A 19191-nucleotide genomic window follows, 5' to 3' on the forward strand; every position below is an offset into this window, starting at 1 on the left:
GGTCCTGGCAGGGGCAACGAAGCACGCCTGCCCTGGTCCACAGTTGTCTAGGTGTCCAGGCGGGTGCTCAACATCGTGAATGGGGGAGCAACCTCCGGAGCAGATGCCACATTCTAACAACAGCGTCCAGTCCCCCCCCCCCCCAACACACACACGCACACACACACAAAAAAAAAACCGTGACCGCGTGGTCATGATTTGGGTTTGGGGCCGGCCAAGACCAGGAGGCTGCGAACACAAGTCAAACAGAAGAGGTCGCGCATACTACACCCTTGCACAGTTGCACTCCCTGACAGGCCAGCTTAGCGAACTCTGGAAATTCAGAGAGCACGCTTGTCAGAGTGGTTGTCGTTCATCTACAGTGAGTGTAGTAGTAGTACGCTTAGGAGCTTGGCATTTTTTTACTAGCGGTATCAGATTTGGCGATTAAGCATTTAAGCAAGCACAACCGTGACATGCAAACGGAACAGGTAGATCAGCGTGGAGGGGGGGAGCAGACGTACCTCTGGTGTCATGAGCGTCTTGGGAATGACCCTGCGCGTGGACAGCAACAAGACAAAAAGGAAAAACCGATCAGCACAGGACACACAGCCAACAAGCCACGCACACCCACGCGGAACAAACATTCTCCTGGGGATGAGGAACTCTTTCATTGCATCCATCCACGCTGCCGAGCAGCAGGCAGCTTGGACAAGTGCTTACCCGATGACGTGGCGGCCGCCGTCGTACACGGCCTGGGAGACGAGCCCCATGAGCCCGATGCTGCCGCCGCCGTACACCAGGTCGACGCTCCGGGCCACCTGCACACCACACACACAAACACACCATCAGTTACCGCGCGCGCGTGGGTGACAAACTTCTCGGGGGAGAGTACTATGTGCATGTGCGTGGGTGTCGTGTCCGGTGGACGCACGACGAGACTTGCGACTGTTCCTATTCCCCCGGTGCGGTCCGCGGATGTGGACCACGGGACGGGACCGTGTGCTCGGGTCCGGTGGCTGCCTGCTATGCTCCTGCTCCTGCTCCTGCTCGGCTCCGCCTCACCACTGCACCTGCCTGGTTTTAGCCGCGGCCGCCTCATTATTATGGGAGCCGTGAATACGGTAGGGCCCCGCCGGCTCCGGCGCGAGGACTGCCAGTGCCAGCACACGAGACGGGGGCGCCCGCGTTTTACTGCTGCCAACTCGCCACGGGGCGGCGCATGCAGTGGGCGCGGGCACGGCAGGGGCACCTCCGAAATTGGGAGGAGGGAGCAGCGGGAGAGAGCGGCGCCCAGCTAGAAGCAGAGGACAGCGCCGATCTCTGCGTCACTGCCGCGTGCGCCATGGGTTGGGTCGGGTCACCAGCAAAAAGCTGGAGACGCGGCCTGCGCATGGCGTACGGGGACGGCGGACGGACTGACGGAAGAGGGGAAAAAAGGAGGAGGGATCTGCCGAAAGTGCAGCGGCAGGTTGGCTATTGCTGGTGGTTACTACTGCTACGGCTGAATTTTGCATACGGGTTTACTGTCCTAGTGTGTGTGCACTACAGTGCACATCAGGTTGGATCGTGTGCTATAGCTGATCTTCCTGAGAATGAACGGGGGTGAGGTTATAGGTGCAAGGAGGCGGCAGAACCAGGGGGGCTAGGCACGCAGCAGCACACTTGCTGCCTGCTGGCTACTGACTGGGGCACGGTGTGAGCTACGGATCGAGTGATGAGTTGAGTTGGTTACCAGCTCGTTGCCGAGCTCAATGGCGGCGTCATGGTAGCTCCGCTTCTTGCCCTGGCTGCTGCCGCAGAAGACGCAGATCCTCTTGAACCTCGACTGCCTCATCGTCATGGGTGGCTGCTGCAGTGCTGCTACCTCCCTCCCTCTTGTGTGCTCCTCTTTCTTCCTCTCTCACTACTCCGTGTACCCTCGCGTATTTATCTCTCTTTAGCTAGCTAGCCTCGGCTCTCCTCGCTCCCGTTGCCGCGCGCACAGTGCCTACTGTACCGCTGGCTATAGCTAGTGCAGGCGAGAAGCGCGCACTAGGATGAGAAGAGAAGATGGGCTCTGGCTCTCCTCGCAGCTGATGCCCGGCACCGAGAGTGCGCCACCATGGCTTATATAAAAGTGGGGCGAGGAGAGAGAAAGGGCCGAGGGCCGAGAGGGGTCGGGGTGGCAGCGGCAGCGGCAGCGTTGTACGAGTGGAGAGAGAGGAAGAAATGCATGCACATGGAGGAAAGGAAAGGAGAGGGGAAAACGCTCCAGCGCCCACCCAAGGGCCAGGCCCGCGAGCGACGCTGCCGGCCGGCCGGATGGATGGGTGGCTGGCTGGCTGGCTGTGCCTAGCTTTCCGGTGAAATGGACGGGCTGGCCCGGGGGTATTGACGGCTGACTCACCTTATCTGTTTTGCCGGTGTAAATTGCGTCAAGGCAAAAGGCGGGCGTGTGGGTTATCTTTCTTTGCTGCTGCTGCTGCTAGGTCGTTTTTAGCAAAAGCAAAGCATTTGGGAGAGCAGGGCAGACTTCGTCTGCTGATTAGCGCCTCTCTTTTCGTGGAGGTGCTGTGTTTGACTAGTGTGTTAGTATGCTCGAAGGTTTTGAGGTGAGTGCGTCTCTTTTTTTTTCTTTCTTTCATCGGAGGAAGTACAGCACAAAATGCTGGAGTACTGTGTTGTGAATCGATGAAAGATTGTAGTACGAATTTTAAACGAAGACGAGCATGGTTGTTGGCTTATGAATCTATATCTAGAATTAATGATTTATCCGCTTCCTATGGAGTGCAATTGATGGCCTCATTTAAAGATTGGCATGTGCGAGCTTGGATCTAAATAGACAACCATCTTGTCTGCGTGCTCATAAATTGACCAAAATGGTGTGCTTGCGCGGGCATAGATCTGCATTTTTATTTTGCACGTAGATGCCTGTTTGTTTTTTGTTTTCTCGAACGCTCATTGGCATAGGAATTCCACTATATGATGATTACTTACTGTACAACATGTGACCCGAAACTTAGCAGCGGATGGGCTGAAATTGATAGACAGAGATCGTCGCATGGTCCCAAGGTTTCAATGCAGATCAAGCGCTTCGCACGTTTCCGTCACGCTCCACATCCCCTGCCCGTGTTTTTCCTGCACTCCCTCGCCCGGTGGTTAACCTCTGCACAGGGCACGCACCGCGTGCGCTGCTGCCAAATTTTGGCTACGGCTCCCTCGCTCCTTCCCTCGAAATCCCAGGTGGGGAATAAAATCCCGGTTATAGAAGTTGAAATTGATGATCACATGGTCAAAAGTCCCAAAATTGATGATGTTTTCTTTTCGAGTTCAAGCTGGCGTATCTGTGTTCAGATTTCCAACGATTCAGATTGAGATTTCGTTTTTTGAATTTTCGAGTATAAAGAGGTGTCAATAAGAATGCAAACTCATGGAAGTTCAAAGCAAATGATTTGTTTGTCTCAGGTGCCTTAACCTAGACTTGTTTCTTGCGTTGCTTCGGCCTCTCTAATAAACCCGAAATGAACGGGCTTAGCCCACGTCATCATGAACAAAGCCCGAGAAAATTGGAAGCGGTGCAAACAAGGATGCATGCCGAATTGCCGATGCCGTCCGCCTCGACGACGACATCGGCCACTGGAGAGCCAGCCATCCATCACCCCGCGCGACAGCACGAGACATCCGGCATCGGCGCCGGCCGGGCGCAGGCGGGGCACGCACGCTCACGCGCACGAACCGCGCGCCCGCGTGCGAGGCCACCTGCCCGCGCCGGCGCGGCACGCGGGCCGACGCGCGCGCGCCCCCCTGGCCATGCCGTACGTAGCGCGAGCAGGGGTCCGGCCCCGGCCGCCAGGAGAGCAGGAGAGAGAGCGCGCTAGGCAGGGCAGCTAGCCTAGCCACCCCAACCCCAAGTACCCAACCGCACGCGTGCGCGGCCGCGGCCGGCAGCCCGGCACGGCGGGATGGGTCGCGCGCCGCGCGGTGGGGAGCGGGGAGGAGTGGGGCTCCGTGCGCGCTGCCGCTCGCGTTCGAGAGTCCGCGCCGGGCCAGTACGGCGAGGAGTACGCGTACGCCCTCTGCTGCCGGCTCTGCCCGCGACTGTTTCGGACGCGACTCGCTAGCCGGTCGGCGGCCGGCCCGGGTCCTTGCGCGCGGCGTCGTCCTGGGCGTACCGCCTCGCCACCCGGGCGCCGGGCATCTACCCGTCCCTCGCCCATCCAGTACATGCGCCGCATGCACGATCGATGCCTTGGACAGATGCCGGGATGCGTGCGCGGCCGGAGTGGGGGCTGTGATCGGGGTGACGTTGTGGCGCTGTACGTGCCCGGGCACGCGCGTTACGCTCGAGCGCCCGTGCACATTGCCTCGCCCACTTCTTCACTTCGAGTTCGATCTAATCCCCGCCCGCTAGTTTACTGTTTAGTACCTCTGTACATGCGGCCTTTTCACAGCTCCGAAAGCCCGTTCTGAACGGTTCCTCCGGCCGGAGCGCCGCCCCGCACGCTTGCCGGCGGCAGCAAGCAACCGACCCTGTCCTACTCGGCCGGCCGGCCGGCGGCCTGACACGGTGACCCCCACGGGCGCCGAGCCTCTCCGCCCTCGGTTTCGGCGGCCTCACCCGTACAGTGCCGGGCGAGGACGTCCGTGTACAGTAGAGCAGAGTGCCACAGGCACAGGGTGCCATTTCTTCTGCTAACCCAGCTTAGTTTCTTTAGTTTATTTCGAGACAAAAAAAGGGGGGAGCAAATCAATCTGATCACATCATCAGAAAAAAGAGAGGCGGAACTGAACTTCGCGTGGTCCTTATTGCGATCGATCATCCATCAGACCATCACATGACCTTTTTCTTATTTATTAACAACAAAAAGAAAAGAGGTTTGCTCGTCGCATGATCTAATTATCCAATCAGTGGAACTAATTAAAATAGATAATCACATCCCCGGGCAGGATCAGATACACCGGAAACAAAAAGGCAGGAGGGCCGCCTTTAGCAGCTCCGCTCGCTTTAACAGGATATCCCTTCTGAGTTTCTGATCGATCGAGCCAAATCCGAACAGCGGAGGCCACCACGCCACTGCGCCGGCCGGCCGGCCTCTGTTGCGCCTGGCTCACGCATCACGCAGGTGCTCTGAGCCTCTGATACAGAGAGGAAAAGGAAGGCGCCTCCTTTTCGGACGGAGAGACAGACATGCTCCTACAATATTCCACGCACCACCTGCGGAAAGCTGAGGGCTTTTCGCTCTCGGTTTCCGGTGCTAATGAACGACCATCAGAGACAGAGAGCGGCATTTTTAAACGACGGCCTAGCGTTTGCAGTTCTGCACAGGGATGATGGACACGGATGGGCCCTCGGGTCAGAATATTGCGACACGCCGCTGCACGCCCTGACACACCGGATTTGACTGCCATTTGACCGGCCGGCTCCCGACACAGGTCTTAACTTAGCCTGTGACCACTACTTCACACTGCATGCCTATAGCTTCGACAGACAGAGCATGCAACAGCCACCGAGAGTGTCGTATCGTCGGCCGGGGCGGGCTAGCTGTTCATGATTCCATCGACCCGTAAACAACAAGTTACACTGACGGACCCTCTGCTGGCTGCTGCCATCGTCGCCACGCACTGCCGACGACGAGCTCTCGCACTCGCATACTCGCATCGCATGCCACAAGGCGCCAAAGACTTCCCGGCCGATAGCTTCGCCTCTAATCCTGCCTGCCGTAACCCAACCACTCGATGCCCGTGTATGTGCTGTTTGTTACGCTACCGATCGGTGATCGACGATGAGGGTGAGGGACGACGACGATGGCACGAGGAGACAGACAGCCATCTGGATAAAAAAGGAAAGGACCGGGGCCGAGAGAACATGGAGATGACGGGGGAAACGTCGACCGCCCAATGATCGTGGAGGGGCAGCGGTCGCCGGCCGGCCAGGCACGCACACTCAGGCACCCATCCATGGCCACTGGCCCATGCGCGCCCACGCATCGCCAACAGGGAGGAGCAAGCGAGAGGAGGAGGAAGAAGAAGGCGGCACGCACGCGATGATGGTGGCGGGCTGGTGGTGCATTAGCCGCCTAGTCTTATTCTATGCGCCGGGTCATCCTGCTGCCCCCCTCGTGCCCCGCGGGTAGGGGACATGCGCCTTTTTGGTAATGCTGCGTGCAGGCTCTCGCCCCACTCGGCCACTCCACTCGCGGCACCCCCCCCATTGCCCCTGCCTAGCTGCAGGCTGCTGCCCTTGTCCTGCCCCTCCCGTCCTCGTCATCGTCTAGCCATGGGCGCGCGTCTGACCGAGCAAAGGCGAGCCTGCGGCAGCCCGGCGCCCGCGCCCACGCCTCTGCGCCACCGCGCTTCGATCCATGCGGCGGCCATGGAACGGAAGGCGACTTGCACGTTGCACCGAGCGGCAATTATGCGCACGTTCCTGGCTGGGCTTCCTGCCACACGCACACCCTGGCTTGCTCGTGGTCTCCGAGACTGTGAACAGGGATTGTTTAGCACGCTACGATGTGACAGAGACAAACAGCCGCGAGACGGAATTAAACAACCGCTTAATTAGCTCGGTTACCAGGAGTTTTGCATGCTGCCATGCATTTCCCCTAGAAGCAATGGAATTCGCAACGGAGTGTACTGTACGGTGACAGGGCTTAACTTTTTTTTTGGCGACCATGATGAGACGCCCTGCACAAGGCGCCTCTGAATTGGTGGAGTCGCACAGCAAGACACGAAGGGACACCAGCTAGCTAGGTCTAGGTGCTACTGCTACCTGACTGAAAGAATAATCAGCTGCTAGCCTTCTTCTTGGGGAGTACAATGTCCGGGACGCCGGCCAATGGAGCTCTGAGCTCCTCCCGTTCCGAACATCTGCACCTGCCGGGAATGATTCGGCACCCTAGTGTGCTCGCCACTAAAATATTGCGAAAATCATAGGGCTCAAGAATCTCCAAGCAGCCCCCTTTCCCTTTCTTTTCTCGTTATCCCTGTGAAAACTTTTCTTCGCCCTTTTTGTCTTACTTTCCCATAGATGATGATGCTTTATCTGTTTTCCCTTTCATGGTGCACTGCCAGTTCGATTGAGCTGGTTACAAAATGTTAGGGTACTACTGATGCCATGAAGAGATATTTAGGCTACACACTAATATTTAAAAAAGATCTCGAGAATATGTTTTTTAAGAATATTAATACTCAATGAAAATAAATTATGTTAGTTGCTACTTTAGATAAATCTATACATTTTGACTTAAACATTATAATATGTCTACTTTGATAGTTTAATTGTTACTTTTTGTAGAAATAAAGTAGATTACTACACTCATGATCCTTTGAGATAAAATTCAACATCTTGAATATTTAGGCCCCGTTTAGGAGGGTTTATTTCGGCTTCGGCTTCATCTGTTTTGCACAAAGCGAGGCACTATAGCGTGAAGCCGTTTTATAAGCTAAGACTAAAATAAACTAGAAGCCGGGACTTCACCGGCTTTGGCTTCACTACCAAACGGCCCCTTAGCATAGGCTCAACACTAGTTTATTCCACTACATTAACTACAGTGCAACCTAAGACCTAGAATGCATATTTCTAATAAGATGCAAAAAATACTTAGACGAATCAAATACCAATTGTATTAACAACGTGCTTGAATAATACATATACTTGGTGAGAATAAACTATGTAACCTACTGGCTGATACATTATCATGTGTTTGCATTAATAGTTTAATCATTACCGCTCATTTTTTTGAAAAAAAAGCAAAGTATACTATTGCACTCATAATTCTTTGATAGAGAAAAATCAACATCTTGAGTGCTACAGTGCAGGATGAAATGCATGATTATTCCATTGTAGTAAGTAAAAGAGCATGGTAGAACCTAGAATGAATAATTCAAATAAAATATGAAAAGAGAGTTACAAATATGAGGTACAGTAAGATTTAGAGTTTTAATTTAACGTACAAGAAGTGAGGGGGGGGGTCGCAACTAATAAGATAAAAATTAGAAAGAAAAATTTGATGTTCACTAAGTCAAACCGCATGGGCTGCAATAAGACGAGAAATAATAACTCAAGCTCATGTTCAAATCAGTTATGTATTGAAGAAATATTGTCGTATGATGTGAAGGTAGAAAACTATGAATATGGATTGGAAGACGGATAGAATAATTGGTAACCAAATTAACAAAACTATGCATATGTATTATGTTAGAAAATTAACAAAACAAGAGCAAAAATAAACAATTTTGATTAGATGCAGGTTACAAATTTATTCGGGTTTGATTTTAGACCATGCAGGAGCATGGGTCGATAGACTAGTTATTAGGAATTGGTAGTTAATTTATTTTCACACTGAAAAAGTGTTGAAATCATATAACAAAATTCTCTGTCACTTGAAAAATAATATGAAAAAAGACAATAAATGTCAGTCATTGAAAAAATGCTGAAAATATATTCAAAATATTATTCAGTAACATTTTATTGGACAAATAGGATGACCACATATATGCAACTTGAAACTAGGGGCGGAGCTAGGCCCATTTTGTCGAGGTGAGCTGACCCGATGATTTTTTGCAAACTCATCGAGAAATTATTGTTTTGCACAAGTTCGCAGTGGTGATGACTCGAGCCTCTAATGGTGCTAATATCATTCTGAGCTGGCTTTACCCCTGCTCGAGTCTCAAAGCAATCAAAAATCACCTCTAAAACTTGCCCCTTTCAAAACAGAGAGTAATCGAACAACCCTTTCTCAAAGGAAAAGTGAGTTGAGCCAGGTTCATTCCCTATTGTGCAATCTACCCACATAGTTCGAATCATTTGATTTAGCATTGGTGCTTGTATTTTTTTGGTAATTATTTATTCATTGACAATTTTGCGTGCGCGTCATGATTAAAAAGAATAGCGAAGGGTAGGATAAATTTTGGTTGCTCCAACAGTCAAAAGAACAATTGCACTTTCTAATTGGAAATATTGTGACATTCCACCCTAAAACTACGACATAACTTTGGAGAAAGTGGGACACAAAAATCTAGCTCACTTTTGAACCACCATGAGATCAGATAGGTTAAGAAAAGGACATGTCCATCCAACACCATTTGTCAACAACAGTTGATGAAACAAGTGATGTCCAAGAGAAAGCTATTACCCCTACCATGAAACGACTATATTGCCCTTTAAACATGTGTTCATGTGCTAAAGAAGCCTAGGTTTGCTTTTTTGTAGGGAAAAATGAAGAAAGAATCTACGTCCTAGATTACTCACTCCAGTTATAAAATAGTTAATGCATTGGCACTACCAAGCCGAACTTTTGAAAATTATCAAAAGTTTTTGAAACAATTAATTTAGAACACTAAAGAGACAAGCAGATTTATCTTGGAAGAGAATTTGACAACACTTTTAACTTACTCAAATCTATCAACATTGCTCTTAATGTGTCCAGATGGTGATGCTCGGTTAGTGTTTTGGGGTTTATGAATAGGACATCTCGATCCGTGGGAGGCAGTTCAGTTGAGGCAGGAGGTGGCAAAGGCAGCGTGGAGGCATAGGATTGCTGGTCAGCCGTCTTGGTGGGGTGTTGGTTTTGGCAAGTGCAAAAATGGATTGGTTGTCAACTTGTCATAGATTCATAGTGGATAAGTGGAGGGTAGCGCCGTGGCGGGGTGGATTATCTAAGTGGAGGTGTGGAGCAAGAAGAGATCAACGTGTTGCAGTGAGCGGAGGCTAAAGGAAGGAGGACGATCATTAGAATAAAATCGGATATGTGGTGTTCATAGTCATCTGAAGGATAAAATCATCCTGTAGCATTTCTCCCACCTGACTATATATAATCTTACTATTACTAATTGGAGGCTCCTTTTGAATTCTCTAGGTGAAGTCACCTAGGTTTCCTAGGTAGACACTCTAGAAAAAGAGAGAAATTCAAGAAATTCTCACAAAAAAGCAAAACATCTAGCCCTCAATCGGTAGATTCAAATCATCATAGCTATTGGATCTATTATGTTTTCTAAAAAATTACCCACCTATGCCATTATAAAAATAGCCTAAAGTAACCCTCTAAATCTATATCTAAATTATCCATCTCTACCATTATATAAAATTAACTAAAGTAACCCCTAATTTTCATCAAAATTACTCACTCATGCCATTATGAACAATATTTAAAATAACCCCCTAAATTTGCAACTAAATAGCCCACCACTAGCACTTACAAAAAACTTAAAGTAATCCCTTAAATTTGCATCTATATTATCCACATATGCCATAATTAAAAATAACATGAGGTAACCCGACATTTGAATCTAATCACCTTAATTAAAAATATGCAGCTATATAAGAGAATAAATCGTCTATTTCTTACATTATTGGTATATGATATAATAACTAAGGTATATACGCATGATGTGCGTCACCATTTATAAAGATACAGAGGAAGTAATGAGAATTTAGATTTCTATGTTAAAATCTATATGAATATTATATTGAAGTATTGGAAAAATGAGAGAGTAGTAGGTAACAATTTTAATTTTAATTTTAATTATTAGCTAGGAGTTTAATTTCTAAATAATTTTAGATTCAATAGTAGCACGTGCGGGGGAGAATGGTTTGATGGACTAGTAAGTTATAACAAAAGTCGTGGTCAAAGGCACGTGGAAGACCATCCGTTTTTTAGGTCAGGGTCAGGGAGCATGCAGTATTTTATTTTTGGAAAAGGGAGCGTGTAGTATTTGCATTGGGGATCTCTGTCCAGGCATGCCAAATGGCATACACGTGGAGTGCAAACAGGGGTAGCTGCCGCCACCAGAGCCCCCACCGCGCGCCTCCTTCCTCCTAGCCCTCTCGCGAGCTCCACCCCAAACCTACTACCCGGACAGGATCAAAACGTGCGTGCCAACATAAACCGCATCAGGGCGACACGATCAGTTGGGGGGCGCACACGGTGAAAAGCTAAAGCGCCCCGCCAGCCGCCACGCGCCACCCAGACCGGCGGCGACGGCGACGCGACGCGAGGGCGGCCGGAAGACATGAATCAATGAATGAACACGAGTCGCGCGGTGGTGGAGGAAGTGGAACGCGCGCGTGGGGAGGAGGAGAATGGGAGGGATCGAGCACGAGCCCGCCCGCGCGGTGGGTGGAGCGGAACACGGGCGGATGCTGCTGCGCTGATCCTTATCCGGTTCGATCGGTGGCCAGTGCGCCGGCCGGCTGAGTGAGAGAAGCACGGCACGTACGACAGCGAAAACCTCGTCTCCTGTCCCGTGTGGTCCTCAGCGTCGCGGCAGAGTCAAAACAGCGACGTCTGCTTTGCTCCCCCGAGGCTAAGAGCTGACCAACCGAGCGCATGCAGATGCAGCAGGGCGCGTGGATCACACGACGATGCCGTGCAGTGCAGCGCTGGCCCGTCGTCCCTCTCGCCGAGCACTGGCCGCGGGCCGCGCACCTTTGCTCCGAGCGAGCATGTCTTTTGCGTGCCGTCGAGTAAAACGTGCTCGTCAGGAAAAGAAGGAAAATCCGAACACCCTTTCGTCGTCCACGCTTTGTTACCGCGCTCATCAGCATACACTGAATCTTCTTTTCTTCCACGAAGATAGCGTTCGCTGATGATCTTGTTGCACGGATCGTCAGCTACTCAACCAAAATGAATCACGGCGAAAAGCCGCTCGGCAGCGATGGACAGCAGGCAGTGGCCGGCCGGCCGCTCCTGGCCACACGGCCACACCACACTCGAGCGCGTGCAGGACACAGGCCGTGCGGGACAGAGCAGATAAGGGGGGCAGGGCGAGCCGGTAACAGCGGCGACGGGGCCGGGCACAGGGAGGCCGGTCGAGCGCCGCGGCCGGCAGCCCGGCGACAGGGACGCCAGGCGTCCAGCGCTGCCTGCCGCCCGGGCTCTCCGCTCCTCTCTGCTCGCTCCCGCGGCATCATTCCGGGACACGAAACCCGTCGTCGGTCGAACCGGCGATCGAGTAGGGGGCAGGAAGGCAAAACGGGCCTAGTTAGCTAGCCACTCACTGAGCCGGCGCTCCGACTCACCCCCAACCCGTCCCCGGACGCGCCGGCGTCGGCCCAACGGTCGGGCGGGCCCTGGAAAGAGAGCTGTTTCCAATCAAGTTGCTCGAGCAATATTCGTGTGAAAATCCTGTGTCGACAGGGTGGTTATCATCTGGAACTCGGGGAGCACCGAAATGATCCGAAGCACGCATCCTTCTTTGATTTTACCATAGTCTTCGTCAAGCACGCATCCATCTGCGTCCAAAGTGTAGTCAGAACAGCGCTCTGTGGTCTGTACTTGCGTAAACTCTCGCACGCCCAGGAAACAGGAATTCCCAGCTGGGATCCGTCATGCACGGTCACCTGTCATGCCGCGGCCGTGCCCCCCGATCGTGCCACAGCAGAGGCCGAGGCCTGTGGGTCGACGCGTCAAGCTTCCGAGGGTGTGAACTGAAGCGACCTGCGGCAGCAGGATGAGCCAGGCAGCTCGTGTCTCCTCCAGGTTCTGCGGCGTGAGCGCACGGCGGCCGGGACGCCAGACACCGTCATGCCGGCGCGGCACCTGGCGCATCATCCTGCTCGCGCCCTGCCTCGGAGACGGACGCCAAGAGCTCAGAGGCTCGGGGGGAGGAGGGCAGCAGCAATCTCGCTGGACCCAACTTTGTGGACGCCATCATCGACATGATCTGCTACTTGCGCAACATGGTGCATGATGCCATCCTGTCTCTGAAAAGCTTGGCGTCGTATGGGTCACGAATCGTGTGAGGGTAGCTGATGCAGATGGATGGACGTGGTCGCCCGTGTGTAATTTTGACCTGGAAGCGAGCGAGAAGCTACCGCCACAGGTAGCCTGGACAAGCACTTTTTATTCAGTTTTACCGTGGTCAAAATGTCCGTCGACACATCACAGAAATCAACTTTGGGAGCCTGTCCTCTAGCACGTCGTCCTCGGGCTTGTTGGGCATCACCTCGACGTCTTGGCGCCACTCCATGCCTTTGCCTGTACATGCTATCCGTTGCATATCTATAGCTTCGCAATCCTGCCGGTGTCTGCAGATATGGTTGCAAATGTGACTGATGGGTACCAAAGCAACTCATACGTTCCTTCACACAAGGAGACGAACGCGTGCAGGCCAAAGATTCACAAACAGTGTTTACCGAATCGTACATTTAACTCGCGACATGAAAAACAGAACAGAATGTACAGTCACTAGTTGAACATTGAATGTATTTGTCGATACTTGAAAATAGAATGCTGAGCAGCTCAGCAGCTGTCCAATCTATACATCGCAATACATGCGCTATTCCTCTCTGACCTATAGTCACAATCTGATCGCCAACGTGACTGTACAGCATCAACAGCAAGTATGCCATTTACACAAACTAGATAATGAGGGGAAACACAAGAATCTCGTTCAGTAAAAGACTGAAAACGACTAGAGCACACCAAGGACAAAAGGAGGGCCATGGTCCGGAGCTACTCGACAAGCACCGATCTGCCTAGCCCTGAAGTTTTGGCTTTCGGCCATGCGCCTGATGCTTACGCAGATATCAGGAGATGCTAGCTTGGTGGAAGAGATCTCCAAGACTTGGACGAGAGATCCTAGGGGCCACCCTGCCCATATGCCCCTGGGTGGGGAGGCCTAGGCGTCTAGCCATGGCCTTTGTCCTCGTCCACATCCGACAAGTACACCGCATGATCTTCATGCTTCATGGATTCCCCAAGATCAACTTGGTTTTCAGCGAGGATGCCTGCACTGTGAGCACCCAAATGACCCGAAGATTGTCGTCACGCAAGCGAAATTCAACCAGTTTGGCATCTTGATGGCACCTGGCAAGTTTGAAAGCTGAACGCCAGCAGAAGTGTGCTGAAGTTATATGTCAATGCTGTAAACACCACGAAGACAGGTTGGGATTGTTCACAGATCTGCACTTACCGTCAGTTTCAGGTGACAGTGCTTCGTATCCGCAGCTTCTCTGCATCTTCTACGATCATGCTATCTTTCTTCGTCACAAATTCCAGCCACCGACGTGCCAGGGTTGGCCGATGGTGATGGCTCATCTTGAATTATTAATACCGTCTGCCAACCTGTCGCATTAATGGATTTATGAAGAACAGAACAAGTGTTTCTTCTTGAAGTACAAGGGGACTTCTAAACTCTGTTTATTGAAAGCAGACATAGATTCTGATTCTTGAATGAGAACAAAACAGAAAGATGAAATGACATATAGGATGGAGCGCAACTTTCCCCATTCTTTAATGGATATTACTAGTAAGACTGTATATCCTGCTTGCATACTTGATGGTACACAAGGATATACAGATAATCATTTCTATCAGTAAGAGCTTACTTCACAGAATGCATTCATAGATCTGACATTAGTTAGCCATCACAAAAGTTCTGTGCATAGCTAAAGATAAACCAATTATACCATGTGAAAAACATGAAAAGTGTCAAGTAGAACTAACAGGTCCATATAAACTCAACCAATGAAGGAAAAAATATCTTTGACCTACCTAGAAAAGCAAGTTAGTTTCCTTGCCATCTCTGCATCACTCATTGTACCAGCAAACATGGCCCCACGATCGCAAATCTTGCCTGAGAAAAAGGTTAAATAAGAATAAGTTGAACTTCTCAAATAAAGCGAGTTAGTTTCATCATGTGACACCGACACATTTAATTTAACCAGGCAACTGAATATTTGCTTGTGCATGGATGTAGCTTGATAGCTAATGTGCATTTACCTGCATGACTATGAGATTCACATAGATACATGGAAGAATGCCATGAGAAATATTACCGATAGTTTGGCAAGCCAGCAAAATGTAGCAATAGTACATGTCTGAATTAAGAAATCATCAGAAGAATTCAGTATCTAAACATTTATCTTTAAAGTTAAAGATAATGGACCGTACCAAAATGGGTGGGTCCACTGTTGCCAGTTGTAAAAGAAAATGTGGTAAAACCAAATACTATGATCTTAGGATTTTAGTGTTCATGATCAAATACACCGATCACGTCATGTAATAATGTAAATGGATGTCAAAACTTTAGCTTACCTTACGGTTTATCACAGGCATACTGACAGTGATTGACTGCAGGCAACAGTCTTAAATGCCCACCAATTAAAACATGGAAGATATTGCAACAGAACACCTGCAGAGCAACAAACAAGGACACAATATAGCAGGAGTGAGTCAGTCAGCATGATGCGCACTGTTAAGAGTATTATCAGGCAATTTCACTTACATGATCAAAGTACTAAATGCCAGTTTTGATAGCAAGTGCTTGCAATATGGGTAGATAGAAAAGCTCATTTCTCTTCCGTATAGCCGCGCCCAGCACATGGTACAGCTGAATATCTGGATAAACACCAACAGATAGCATAATCGGTATGAGCATCAAAGCTTCTTCGGTGAATTGTCTTTTGCATAGTCTGTTGATTGTGGCACTAAAGTCTTCAATAGAAGCCTCAAACCCTGCATCTAGAAGCTTACCAACCCACATAATCGCCCTGTAAGGCATTCCTTTTGCACATTGGGCTTTGATAAGTGTCGTATATGCAAATTTTCTCAGCTCAGCGCCCTGTTTTCTAAAGGACTCCAGTTCCATTTCTGCGTGAATGACTAGTCCCTTTGAGCACAGCACATTAATAAGCAAGTTATAAGTAACAGGCGTGGGCGTCAGTCCGTGGCATACCATTAGTTCATATATGTGGAAAGCCATTTTGACGTCCCGTGCTTCACAAAAACCTTGTATAAGCGTGTTGTAAGGTATTGGATCAGCATTAAAACCTTGTCTATACATATCATCAAGTACATGCATAGCATCATGGAACATGAGTTGCTTACAAAGTCCTTTAATAACTACACTGTAAGTTATTGCATTTGGCCTGATCCCTTTTTCAGTCATTTCATTAAAAACACTTAGCATGGCATGAACTTTCCGAGCTTCAGAGAGCGCATCCATCAAGGTGGTGTATGTAACTGCCGTTGGCTGCAGATCACTTATCTGAATAGCCCTAAAATAGCTCTCTGCTGTATGCAGATCCCCAATCTTGCAGTAACCATATAGAAGAGAGTTGCATGTTATAATGGTTGGGCACAAACCAGCCTTAATAATCTGATCATACAGCTGAACAGCATTACCAATATCGCCCACTTTTGCATAGCCATCAATGACTACATTATAGAGTACTACATCTGTTGGCTGATATTTGGTAGCTACATTTTCCAAATACAACCTCGCTACATCAAGGAATCCTTTCTTGCAAAGGCCAAGAAGAATAGATACATGGTTTAATGAAGTTGGCATTACCCTCTGAGAAGAGCACATTACTTTGCAGACTTCAAGTGCTCTTCCAATTTCTCCTAGCTTGGAGTACCCGTGGATGAGGATGGAATATGCAACGACATCCATATCCAGACCAATACTGCATATCTCACTAAGTAGGTTTTCGACCTCATAAACCAAGCCTTTTTTGAAGAGAGCATTGATAAGGACACTATATGTGACAATATTCAACTCCAAACCTTGATCTATGATGTCCTTTCTTATCTTCATACCTTCTTCAACATCACCACCTTCACAATGGCCAGCAATAAGTATAGTATAAGTAACAAGATCGGGTTCGACCCCTTGGTTCCTCATCATCTCAATCATTTTTGGAATTTCTCTTGTATGACCGTGCAAGCGAAAGCCATTAATAAGGCTGTTGTAGGTGACAATATCAAGTTCCATTCCTTCTTCAGTCACACTCTGAAAAATATCAAATGCTTCACGTACAGAACCTGTTTTACATAGACCATGTATAATGGTTGAATACGTGTACCTGTTCGGATTTAATCCATACTTCAACATCAGGCAGAAAATTGATTTTGCATCCTGAATAAAACCCAAATTACACAATGCAGACATAAGGATGTTAAAGGTCATTCCTAGGGGTTTGAATTTCCCCTCTTTCCTAGCCTCTTGAAGGAAAGATAGAGCCTCTCCAATTTTATCTTGCTTGCAGAGGCCATCTATGAGAATGCTATGGGAATAATCACTGGGGGAGAGACCACATGATTCCATCTTTTCAAAAATCTCCAGTGCCATGTCTGTCTTTCTTAGACTGTACAACAAACTGTCAAAGGTTGGTACCGAGATTTGCATGTTTAGGCTGCTCATTTTGCTAAGAACATAAAGAGCATCATCAATCATCTGAGCTCTAGCATAACTATTTGCTAGAGCATCCCAAATAATGCTGTTTGAATGCCACTCTCTGAATCCATTCAATAAGATGTCACTAAGAATCGATGCAGAATCAGGTCCTGCAGTAAAAAATATGGTAAAAATGTGAAGTGAATGTTAGCTGCAGTCGTAATTGTTGATATGCAAATTATATCATTTTGAAGACATAAGAAAGAACATCTACAGATGACAATCTGCAAAATTTCGACATCTGTGCAGTTCTGCTACCAGTTTGCTTTCTGCAGGCAAAACTACTGATACCATGTATTTGCATCTCCACATGTTTGTCAAATATACAACTAGTACCATGAAATTGCAGCTCCGTAACAGATGATCACAATTTGAATCTAAATACGACTACCAGCATGGAAATTTCAGTATAGTAAGTAGTAACAGATGACCATAGGTTTTCCCTAAATACGAGTATGTAAAAGCATGAAATTTGCAGCTCAGTGTACGACTAATACTGTTTCCTTCTGACTTACAATTGACAGCGTGAAAATTGTAGCTCAGCAATTGATGAATAATTATGCTTCCATGTTCTCCGCAAGAGCAACTGCTAATTAGATATACAAACACAAACACTCAAACCTAGCTCACCTTGTTCGCCCACCATCTGGGCCAACTCGCCGCGCATCTCCCGCCACCTCCTCTGCCACAGCAGCTCATGGCAGAGCCTGAGCCGCGCGGCAATCGAGGCCTTCCGCTCCAGCTCCGCGTCGTTCTCCTCAAACGCCCCCTTGCGTGCCCAGACAGACCCAGGCCGCCCACCTCCCGCCCCGCCCGAGTGGGGAGGGGCTAGCGGCGGCGCGTCCCTACCCAGAACCGCCTCCTCCTCGGACTCCGTGGCGGCCGCCGACAACGCCGCCGAGGAGGGGGAGTAGGAGAGCGATCTACGCTGAGGCACGGGTGGGCGGGGAGCGCAGCGCTGGAGGTGAGGTAGGAGGCGGCGGAGGGGGATGCGTGGTCGAAAGGGCATCCGAAGCGGGGGCAGGGGCTCATGGCCGGGGAGCGCAGCGGCGGCGGCCTATGGTTCTGTAGAGTAGAGCTGAGCTCTGGAACGCCTCGCGCTGGGCCGCCGCGCGCTCGTCGGTCGTGGCGGCGGGCATGTGGTGGAGGCTTATCGTCGTCGTCGTCGGCGGCGGCGGCGTGTGGTCGGGTCGGGGTTTAAGGGAACGGAAGGCATCATTGTTTTTTGCAGGTTGAGAGGAAAACTGTAATAAGCTATGGGCCAATAGATTTTTGGGCTTCAAGTTTCAGTTTAGAGCGGGCCTTGAATGACATTCCGGCATGGGTTTGTGTGGGTGGGCCGAACCGCTGCATGCTGATTTGTGGGCTCCAAAATGAAAAGGCCTAGTTTGAACCGCTGAATCACAAGCATTTGTGGGCTGAACCGCCGAATCCCCCCCCCCCCCCCTTTTTTTTCACCTCTAATTGAAACAACAAAGTTTATCCCCTTCAACTTTTGAACCGTCCATTTTTCTTTCTGTTATTCGGGAATTATCGACACCGTGAAGGCCAAATGAACTTTTTTTTCAAATAATATTTCTCTGGATGGAGAGATTTATTATCGATGCACCTAGTGCAATGTCTTCTGCGGGAAGAGAATGGGACGGCTCGACCGCCCAAAGCTTTGTTTCACACACGGCTGCGTACGAATGCTTCCACCGAATCTCTCAACCACGACGCGCGCGCCGCCGTGCGGCCCGGAGAAGCACACGCTCGACTCGTTGTGACCACACCAGCACCTCCTTCCAATCGAAGTGGTCTCTCGATCTTAATTGCGTGTGCTTCGGTGGACACCTTGGCTTTGCATGCCTTGCCTTGTCTCTCTCCCCACCGGCTATAGCTAGGTGTCGAGATCGAGCTCGATTACCTTTCGTTACTTCGAGTTGGAATCCAGCTCGCGATTATCCCCCTCTAAAGATAACAACAACATCTTTTCCCCGTGTGCTTGACAGGCGCGCGTCCAGCGCGGCTCAGATGCTTCGCGACATTGGGGACGGAATGATGGAAAAG

At 49.7% G+C, this 19191-nt stretch overlaps 2 protein-coding genes across 3 annotated transcripts in view; both read right to left on the reverse strand.

The window, feature by feature from the left end:
- Positions 1-2082, reverse strand: part of LOC101754314 (probable cytokinin riboside 5'-monophosphate phosphoribohydrolase LOGL10) — a 4959-nt gene extending 2877 nt beyond the window's left edge. The window contains exons 1-3 of the mRNA XM_004982794.4: positions 1715-2082; positions 703-800; positions 504-534 (exon numbers count right to left, since the gene is read on the reverse strand). Coding sequence (XP_004982851.1) covers positions 504-534; positions 703-800; positions 1715-1822 — 237 coding nt within the window. The 5' untranslated portion in view covers positions 1823-2082. The remainder of the gene's footprint in view (positions 1-503; positions 535-702; positions 801-1714) is intronic.
- Positions 2083-13140: 11058 nt separating this feature from the next.
- Positions 13141-18376, reverse strand: LOC101754989 (putative pentatricopeptide repeat-containing protein At1g13630). 2 transcript variants are annotated; one of them, XM_012848804.2, is made up of 7 exons: positions 17773-18376; positions 15190-17252; positions 15000-15096; positions 14685-14782; positions 14457-14538; positions 13876-14027; positions 13141-13785 (listed from the first exon to the last, which is right to left on the reverse strand). In XM_012848804.2, the coding sequence occupies exons 1-2, from the start codon at positions 18149-18151 to the stop codon at positions 15202-15204; spliced, it is 2430 nt and encodes an 809-aa protein (XP_012704258.1). In that variant the 5' UTR covers positions 18152-18376; the 3' UTR covers positions 13141-13785; positions 13876-14027; positions 14457-14538; positions 14685-14782; positions 15000-15096; positions 15190-15201. The 2 variants fall into 2 exon arrangements, with proteins under 2 accessions (XP_012704258.1, XP_004982852.1); XM_004982795.3 differs by lacking the exon at positions 14685-14782.
- Between the last annotated feature and the right edge of the window lie 815 nt (positions 18377-19191).

Source organism: Setaria italica, chromosome IX (genome assembly GCF_000263155.2).
Source record: "Setaria italica strain Yugu1 chromosome IX, Setaria_italica_v2.0, whole genome shotgun sequence".
NCBI classification, from domain to species: domain Eukaryota; kingdom Viridiplantae; phylum Streptophyta; class Magnoliopsida; order Poales; family Poaceae; genus Setaria; species Setaria italica.

What these genes read in the sequence shown, in the direction of transcription:
- LOC101754989 (XM_004982795.3), bottom strand. Translation starts at nt 18,151, where the DNA reads ATGCCCTTTCGACCACGCATCCCCCTCCGCCGCCTCCTACCTCACCTC. An exon ending in CCAGATGGTGGGCGAACAAG is followed by an intron (nt 17,253 to 17,772) that starts GTGAGCTAGGTT and finishes TTTTTACTGCAG; the next exon opens with GACCTGATTCTGCATCGATT.